Raw genomic sequence first — 10,074 nt, 5'->3', positions numbered from 1 at the left:
ACTACAGAATGCATGTAAGAAAAAGAATACTCTTTATAAAAACTACTTAAAAAAGAGAACAAAAGAGGCCGAAATTAAATATAAAAAATACAAAAATAAGCTAACGCAGATCATAAGAACATGCAAGAAGGAATATTATGGAAAACTTTTAGAGGAAAACAAAAGTAATATCAAGAAAACATGGGGCATACTTAATACTATTCTAAGAAAGGGTAACAAGGAAGACTCCTATCCAAAGTATTTTATTAGTAAGAGTGAAGAAATAGATCAAAGGGAAGAGATTGCTAAAAGATTTAATGATTTCTTTGTAAACGTGGGACCTGAGTTAGAAAAGCAAATCCCGGATCCAGGAACATTTAGAAAGGATGTGCAAATGTTAATTGACAGAAATCCCAGTAGCATGTTTCTTAACCCAGTAACTGAAAATGAAATATTAAAGACCGTGAGAGGAATGAAGGGTAAACTCTCTACTGATGTTAATGGCATTGATATGGCCTTGGTGAAAACAGTAATCAGTGGAATTCTGAAACCGTTAGAATATATCTTCAATTTATCATTCCAAACAGGTTCATTTCCTAATCAAATGAAAATTGCAAAAGTTATACCATTGTACAAAACCGGGAACAAGCATCACTTCACAAACTATAGGCCAGTTTCTATGTTACCGCAGTTATCAAAGATTTTGGAAAAAATGTTCATAACCCGATTAAACTCTTTCATCGAAAAGCACAAGATACTGGACGAAGGACAGTATGGGTTCAGGTCAAATCGATCAACATCACTGGCCCTGATGAATGTAATAGAAAATATAACAAATGCTATTGATAATAAAAAAACATGTAATCGGGGTATTTATTGACTTAAAAAAAGCTTTCGACACAATTAACCACTGTATATTAATTCATAAATTGGATCGGTATGGCATTAGGGGGTTAGTGCTAGACTGGATCAGAAGCTATTTGAGCAACAGAAAGCAGTTTGTAAAGGTTGATGGTGCTTGTTCCCAATGTTTGGACATTGTTTGTGGTGTCCCTCAGGGGTCGGTTCTGGGACCAATATTGTTTATTTTATATATAAATGATTTATTTCAGGTTTCTAACAAATTACGGCTAGTTCTATTTGCTGATGATACTAATGTGTTTTGTGATGGGGATGATTTGCAGCAACTCATTGAAATTGTTAAGAAGGAGATGGAAAAACTGAAGCTGTGGTTTGATGTAAATAAGCTTTCACTAAATTTAAGTAAAACAAAAATGATGTTATTTGGTCACCATAAGGGTAAAAATATTGACATTGACATGCACATAAATGGGGTGAAACTTGAAAGAATTTATGAAAATAAATTTCTTGGGGTCATAATTGATGACAAACTTACCTGGAAAGCACATATTAGCTACATACAAGCTAAACTATCCAGAAGTATTTCTGTCTTAAATAAAGCTAAACTGGTTCTGGACCACAAATCACTCCACATGTTATACTGTACATTAGTTTTACCATATTTTTCTTATAGTGTAGAGGTTTGGGGGAACAACTATAAAACAACGTTACATTCACTTTCAATACTTCAGAAGAGAGCAATACGAATCATACACAAAGTCAGTTACCTTGAGCACACAAATAAATTATTCATAGAATCAAAATTACTCAAATTTTACGATCTAGTAGAGTATTGTACCGCTCAAATAATATTCAAGGCCAAAAACAACTTATTACCCACAAATATCCAAAGGTTATTTATTACAAAAGAGGAAAAATACAATTTTAGGGAAAAAGATACATTTGTCATACATAAAGCACGTACAAATAAAAAGAGATTCTGTGTTTCAATTTGTGGAGTGAAGTTGTGGAACAGAACCAGTAAATGCTTGAAACAATGTCCAAACATAAAAGAATTTAAAAATAGATACAGGAAGATGATCATGGATAAATATGTGCAAATACAAAAAAATACAGAATGTCAGCATTTATAAATCTGCATACTTTGACAATACGTTTTGTTATTCATTTGTATGTTGTTTGGAAATGAAAATTACATGTATATATGTACATATACACTTGGGTAGGGCACTGGACTCTGATGGTGGGAAAGTAAGGGCTTAGGGTAAAGGGGGGTGAGAGTTTATAAGATTTTTCTTCTTCTCACTCCCTTTTGGACTGGTGTTTATATCATTTTGTTTTGTTTTGTTTTGTATAATTTACTTGTCTTTTTCTTGTTTTTGTAAGTTTTGTCTCGTTCTTGTCTTATTCTGTTATTTTACATTTGTTTCACTAGTCCAAAATAAAAAAGACTACTACTACTACTACTACTACTATAAATACGTAATTGACGAACGAATCGCTAATGAATCGCATATAAAGAGCGCTATAATAACCCACTGGGTTCTGTGTTCTCTTTTACTTGTGTTTGTTTTCATGTATTCTATTGTGAGGGGCTCATTTAATTATTTTATTGCATGAATATGGATTGGTGTTTTCTGTATTCCTGTTTGTTTTTATGTACAGCACCTTGAGCTGTTTTTTATATGAAAGGTGCTATATGAATAAAATTAATTTGAATTTGAAATTAATGATCTACAATGATTTACGTGTTCTTTGCGTGTTTTATTTGTACTTCTTCTGGGTTTTAACGTGGTTCATACATGTGAAAATGTCTGGTAAAAACCAAAACTTTGCTCACTTTTTTCATGTATATTTTCATGCATGCAATATGCGCAGAATGTATGCAGTGGCTGTGTGACATGACTTTCAGACTTCTGGTGTCCAGAATCCAGTTAGTGACGTCAGTCGTCACCTTTTTTCATGATATTTACAGACATGCAAAAATCACAAATGTGCATTCTTAACCCTTGTGCTATCCTAGGCACGTTAACATTGGGAGTTGGGTCATCTAGACCCACTAGACAGTGCTCTGAACCTTTTTTCTTCAATGATTTGTGATCTTCACTGTTGTCCATGGATTACATGATATCTTTCCACCTTTGTCATGGTAGGGAGAACACGTCAATGTAAGGGGGGGGGGGGGGGTCATCTAAGATAGCACAAGGGTTAAATACTGTAATTATGTGGGACTCTGGTGCTCATGAGAATGACTCTGTTTGAGCATCCCAGCATTTGCGAGACTAAACGAAGAGGAGGATTACGCCTTAGCCCTTGTGCTATCTTAGATGACCCCCCCCCCCTTACATTGACGTGTTCTCCCTACCATGACAAAGGTGGAAAGATATCATGTAATCCATGGACACCAGTGAAGATCACAAATCATTGAAGAAAAAAGGTTCAGAGCTCTGTCTAGTGGGTCTAGATGACCCAACTCCCAATGTTAAAGTGCGTAGGATAGTACAAGGGTTAAAAATGTTCTTCATCCTTTTATGATTTCTCTACATGAATCTTTGGGGGGAAAAAGTGATTATCTTCTTCCTCTCTCCTCAGCTCCACCAACGAGGACTGAGCTTCATGAAGAAAAAAGGATAAATTAGCCTGTTTCCCCTCATTCATCCCTCAAAATGAACTTCTGCCCCCCCTCCCTCCTTTTTCTGATGTCCACTATTCATCTTCACGGGCTCCCACTGTCCTGTGTGGGGGCAGAGAAGGTGTGTCCACTGCACTGCACTTGCTATGACCCCGCTGACCTGGTGGACTGTCGCGACCAAGGCTTTGCCCACGTCCCCAGAGGCATCCCGCATGGGACATGGCTCCTGGAGCTGGGGGGGAACAACCTAAGCGTGATCAGCAGCCGCGCCTTTGCCGGACTCTGGTCCCTGCGCGTCCTGGTGCTGACCAACAGCAACATCCGGGACATCCAACCACAGGTGACAACACAGTGTTTCTCCGCTGGCATGTCGTAATCTGAACCTTGAAGAGCTCCATTAGAATGCATTAGAGGAGAATGGAAGGGATTAAACTGACAGATGGAGACTTTTAATCCAAACGGTTTGTTTTTTACCAACTTAAATGAAAAACATAAAAAGCGGCTTATGCACACTTGAAGAGAAAATAGCTGGAATGTTCCTGTGCGGAGACTGATGTTGTCTTTTTATCCCTCCTGGGTGAGACTCTGTGATCACTGCAAACACATGAGAGGCTTTTAAAAAGAATCAAAAGAACATTTTTACTGTAGGTTTTAAGTTGCCATTCATTTTCAAACATGTTCACCCTCTTCAGATACTGGCGTCAGTTTTATCACCTCTTTTTTCTCTGTAACAATTATCTGTGTTAAGTCGCATCTTGCAATATTTGAATAAAAAACAAGAATAGTTTGTTGTGAATTTCACTGTGAATTTAGACAAATGCAGATGAAATACTGACATGGAAGAAAAGAAAAGCTTAAAGACTCACTCCAATGAAAACGGTGTTTTTAGAATGTTCTTGTGGTATTTCTGAGTATTTCTTGATTAAAATCGTGAATCAGGAGCAGAAAAAAAATGCAGTTTGAAAATCTTGCCGAAACCACAATGATGGGCCACGAGCTCTGCTCCATTCTGATGCATCCACTGTCAGACAAATGGATCCATGAACGTCTTTGTTTTCCTGGTCCGAGCTGAAATCTGGATCTAAACTGTACGGCTGGATAGCTACGGTATTTCTCACAGTTTTGGTTGCATCACTAGTGTTAGGTGTAAGGGGCTGTTAGCTAGCGGGAGAGTGTGCGTCATGGGTGACGGGAAGGGAGGGCGGGGTTGCTCCATGCCAGTGTTCCCACCCTTAACTTAGAGGCAAGTACTACCTCCTGCTGCTCTGCAGAAATAATGTCCTGAAACGACACAGGTTCTTTGATTTTGCCTTAAAACGGCGTTCATCATAATTAAAAGACCACAGGGAACACTTGAACAATAGATTAAAAGATGACCTTAAACCTTTCTCTTTGAAGAATGACCAGGTTCTTCTGCTCTCAGGCGTTCTTTTCTCTGTCCTTCCTGGAGAAGCTGGATCTCAGCTGGAACCAGCTCGCCACTCTTCCCGTGGACTTCTCAGCCAGTCTGTCGGCTCTCAAGGAGCTGCGCCTCGAGCACAACGACCTCCGCTACATATCTGGTTACAGGTAAAGCGTGTATCTGCTGACCTACAGAATCCCGCAGACGTCTGTCAGGAACTGCTCCAAATGTCCGTCCTCGTGGACACGACTAGGTTCAGCTGAAAGGTCTGTGATCTCTGCATCTCATCATCAACGTTTTCTTTTGCTTCTCTGAGTTTGGAGTTCTTGGATAACATGGAGAAGCTGGACCTCAGTCATAACCGCCTGGTGTCCATGGGCCCCGGTGTGTTCAGGGGCCTCTCCAGACTCAGACAGCTGTATCTGAACAACAACAGACTGACGGCAGTGCAGCAGGGAAGCCTGGACATGCTGCCGGGGCTGGAGGTGCGTGACGGATGATTTCAGGTTTTTCCTTGATCGAGGATGCTTTTATTTTAGGTTCAGAGAGCTTCATGAAGACTGTTTGTCTGTCTGTCTACCTGGAGGTGCTGCAGCTGAGCAGCAATAACATCTCCCACATCGACAGCGACGCGCTGGCTCCTCTCTACAGTCTGGCTGATCTCAGTTTGGAGGGAAACAGCCTTCATCACCTGAAGTTTAAGACCTTCATCAGCCTTCACACCACAGCTACACACATCCAGCTGTCAGGTAAATCAAAGCACATGCTTTCACCTGTATTTTTCAGGTGAAGTCAAATCTGTAGCATGCAAGCAGCGAGTTGCCTTTACTGAAACACTTGTTCCTCTTGCAGATCAAATTTTAAACTGAAAATAATTCAGATGTGAGGCAAACAGGCAATCCAGAGCTGAATATGTGTAAAACCAAGAGGACAGCAAAGATACAGTTTGAGTGTAAAGCGTCATTCAGTTGTTTCAGTACCTTTTCTCTCCATAGTAATGATGGTCAGTCTCAATAAGTGGACTGGTGGGATTGTTCACCAGTGTTTCTCTTGTTAACACAGAAACTGCTGGTGGGGTTCTCAGCCAACGCTGGCGGGGTTAGTTACGCCTGTAGGTAAACTTAACTTACAGCAACTTACAGCAATGCATGTTCAAGCAACCACTTCCAAAGGAAAGTCTATCTGAATCCACAAAAATGTGCGTTTTGGGCTGCTGGGCTCCAAACTCACAGTCACGCATAGCCATGCAAGTTTCTACTATCGTATTCAAATTCTACAGACAAAACACACAGCCATCGAACGTTAAACCTGCTCTGACTCTAACCAGTCGAGGCGTCGGATTTGGTAGTGACACACGGTTGGCATCGCTTTTAACTCCTGGAAGTGCCGACCGCTTGAGAATTGATCAATGAGGAAATGGTGGAAAGTTTTCATGTAATCCATGGACACCAGTGAAGATTACAAATCATTGAAGAAAAAAGGTTCAGAGCTCTGTCTAGTGGGTCTAGATGACCCAACTCCCAATGTTAAAGTGCTTAGGTTAGCACAAGAGTTAAATGTAAATATACTACACTTTAGTTAGCCCGAGACCCAGCCACTACGCAACTCAGAATACAGAAAGCCTACACACCCATGAACACTGCTCGCAAAGGAGCACGCCGTCAGAGGTGTACACTCACTCAGTTCCTGAATACAGTCGATCATTTTGTCTTTGCACTCGTTCAAATTAATTTCAGGAATGCATGATAGGCTTGTTATTGAACACGATTACCTGTGCAGTGTGAACCTAGCATCACATGAAAAACCGACAACCAAAGCTGACCAAAGGCCGGGAAAACTCCAGGCCTTTGGTCAGCTCCAAAAGTTTCTCCTTCTGAGACATTCTTGTTCAACGCGAGCTCTGACCAAGAAGAGAGCAGGAAGAAGAAGGGTGAACAGTCCTTTGACTATCAGCACCCGTTATCTTCTTCCTACACCACATTTACCTGGTTTTCATGATTCCTGAATGTCGTTGACGATTCTCCAGCTGACGTTGTCTTGAAGTTGAATCGTGGCATCTGGACTTTTTGGCTTCTCCTCCTGAACATTCATCGCCTCTCCAAGTACCTTCATCAGTCTTCATCAGTCATGATTCATGATTTTAGGAGGATTATCAGAGGAAACAAGCTATGCTACAGATCCAACTAGAACTCTGTGTGTCACAGTGAATCTACCTGTGATCAGCACTTATCTGGTGTGAAACAAACATTTTGTGTAACCCTTGTGCTATCTTAGATGACCCCACCCTTACATTGATGTGTTCTCCCCACCATGACAAAGGTGGATAAATGTGAAGAGGATTTCATGTAATCCATGGACACCAGTGAAGATCACAAATCATTGAAGAAAAAAGGTTCAGCGCACTGAGTGGGGTCATCTGGACCCCACAAGATAGCTCAGGGGTTAGCAAACAGTAAAGACGAATAGTTTCTAAGTTTGCATTGCAGCCTGTCAGATCACGTTTGTCTGCAGGGAACCCGTGGAGCTGTGACTGCGAGCTGCACCGAGTCTTCAGCAAGATCCTGCACGTTCGTCACCTCCACATCGACGACTACCAAAACGTGACATGTCAGGAGCCCCCGCAGCTGACGGGGGCGTCTCTGGCCTGGGTCGACAGCCAGCTGTGCATCGCAGAGACCGCCACGGTGCTCGTCATCACCGTCACCGTGCTGGTCACTGTGGTGGCCGCCGTGGTGATGGCGGAGAGGAACAGGAAGCGGAACCGCCGGAAGAACTGGGACACAGAGTCCCAGAGTCCTCCGTCTTGATTAGCAAAGCCCGATGATCATGATGACTGGGGCTCCAACCTTTCTGATGATCATCATAAGGATTTTTATTGTGAATCCAGAATTTATGACAGTTGCTGCTGTGTTTCATGACAGTTGTCTTTCCTTTTAACGTCAGAGATCTGAAGATTTATCGCTTCGTTGAGTAAATATCTTTTGGAGTTGGAAGAAGTCAAAGATGTAAAAGCTTAGAAGTTATGGTCCCAGACGTTGTTTAAACCCTAATAAAGCTTTTAGTCTTTTGAAATTGGGCAACATTTCGTTTCCAGATGTATTTTTTATTTAATTAGCGACATCATTAATTATTAACAAAACAATCTCATTTTACTATAAAACTGCCTCCTGAATCTCTCGAGGAAAACGTGTCCCACACCTCATGCAATAAGATCTGAAAACTTGCCTCCTGAAGTCTGACCTTGCATTACTCAGTGATGAATTCATGATTGTCCAATAGATATCTGCATGTTTGATGCCTTCAATACTAAAAAATAGAAGAGATGAAGAAGCTCCGATAAAATGCCGTCCATTTAGGAATGACTGCTCAAACAGCAGCAATGGGGAACCACAAGCTAAGGATCGTGCACGTCAAATTGGTGCAAAGGAGATTGTGGAATAAGCGCAAAGGCTGCTGGAACAAACAAACAGACTCCAGCCCCTGAAATGGTCTGATTTCCAGTTATCACAAGTTACGGTTGATTTCTGTCATTTGAACACAGGAGTGGAGCACTCAGACCACTGCAGCGCACTATTTCCCCTTTTTCCCTGCAGCAAAAAAAGAAAAACACAACTGTGTCAGCTTTTGTTACCATGACTGGTTCCATATCAAGCTCAACAATTGCAATTCCTAATTCTTTCTGTCTAATGTAAACATATTTACTAAAACAGAAAATACAAACACTTTCTACCAGTTTTTGTGATGTTTTTATCTTCTTTTGGATTTGTGTTAAAGTTGCACCAGTGAATTCCCATCTTCCAGGTATGCAAGACAAAAATGCACAACACTGCCTGCAGCGAAGCATCATCTTGGCAAATTATATTGCATGTTCAAAATTGATTTGATTTGTATCACTGCTCCCAGTTTTTTGTAAGTCCTACCAGAAAGCCCCATATTTAATTTGTATTAAAAGCATCTGTGCAAAATGCATAAACCGTGTTGTCATGTCTGTTTAGAAGTCACCTACTAAAGCCAGAATGGAAAGAAGTTTGTGTAAATTATGTAAATTGTGCCTATGGTTCCTTTTTAGATCCACATGAACTATACTAAAAGTAATGGGAAGTAAGACAGGAGCTGTAGATCCACCAAAATACTTCAGAAAAGATCATAAAACGTGGATACTTTATTCTTTTTGTCCCCGTAAACATAGACCCTGATTCACCACATGAAATTACAAAAACTCAAGGAACTTTGACTAAAAGTCAGAAAAGGCAAAGTAAGCAACAGTACACACACACACACACACACACACACTGGTCAAACCTTTACTTGTAAATGAAGTCCATTCGTGTCTCCTTCTGGACAAAAATCTCTGTGACTTTAACGTAAAAAACCCTTCTTATCTTCTTTCCGTTACAGAAGTCTCAATAAAGATGTGTGCTCAGCGTCGGCCATCCATTAATTATTACTTAATGTTATAAATCAAAGTCCACCTTTGAATCTTTTTTCTTTTTCTTTTAACTTGTTCTTTCCAACAACTGAGCAAACAGATGAGAGCTGGCGGCCATTTCCTTTGGACAGGTTTTACTACAATAAGGGGGTTATGTATGTATCTTCGGATAAGGGTGTATAGCCCATCGAGACGACTGTTGTTGTGATTTTGGGCTATACAAATAAAATTGAATTGAATTGAATTGAATATATTTGGATAAGCCCCTTTTTTTATTTTATTTATTTATTTATTACAAATTATATTTTAATATATATTTTCTTTCTCTTTTCTTACAGAGGGAGAAGAGAGAGGAAAAATGTGAAAGTTTTTCTCTGCAGAAGACATTGGACTCGTGAATAATCGTTACAAAACTCTCATATCAATTAGATTTCGAATTCTTGAAATTGATGACGACATATTTGCCGTTAAAAAAAAAAGTAGTGAGCATGGTGTCCAAATTACTTTTAAAATCCAGAGCACTACATAGTGCTGTACTGTGTAGTTTTTTAGTAGTTAAGGAGTAGGGTAGGAATTCAGACACAGCCACAAAATACTGGCTCTCATTGAATAAACTTTATTAGTAACAAATGTGGAACAAACGAGTTCACCAGCGCCCTCTCTGTTGAGACGGTGCTACTGCGTACCTCAACGACTTATCTTTTCAGTGCGGTTTTGTGTCACATTTTTAACACAAACGAGACATACATGAAACACATTAAATGTTAAATG

General features: G+C 40.2%; 1 protein-coding gene across 2 annotated transcripts in view; it reads left to right on the top strand.

Annotated features, from left to right (window-relative positions):
- LOC101168293 (insulin-like growth factor-binding protein complex acid labile subunit) overlaps positions 1-8,839 on the top strand; it is a 13,198-nt gene extending 4,359 nt beyond the window's left edge. For both annotated transcript variants that reach the window (XM_004072007.4, XM_023957817.1), the window contains exons 2-6: positions 3,433-3,812; positions 4,896-5,041; positions 5,191-5,359; positions 5,461-5,623; positions 7,386-8,839. In XM_004072007.4, the coding sequence (XP_004072055.1) occupies positions 3,507-3,812; positions 4,896-5,041; positions 5,191-5,359; positions 5,461-5,623; positions 7,386-7,681 (1,080 nt within the window). In that variant the 5' untranslated portion in view covers positions 3,433-3,506 and the 3' untranslated portion in view covers positions 7,682-8,839. The remainder of the gene's footprint in view (positions 1-3,432; positions 3,813-4,895; positions 5,042-5,190; positions 5,360-5,460; positions 5,624-7,385) is intronic.
- The last annotated feature ends 1,235 nt before the right edge of the window (positions 8,840-10,074 follow it).

This window comes from Oryzias latipes, chromosome 8, assembly GCF_002234675.1.
Source record: "Oryzias latipes chromosome 8, ASM223467v1".
In the NCBI taxonomy this organism is placed as follows: Eukaryota; Metazoa; Chordata; class Actinopteri; order Beloniformes; family Adrianichthyidae; genus Oryzias; species Oryzias latipes.
This window is presented reverse-complemented; position numbering and strand designations above follow the sequence as displayed.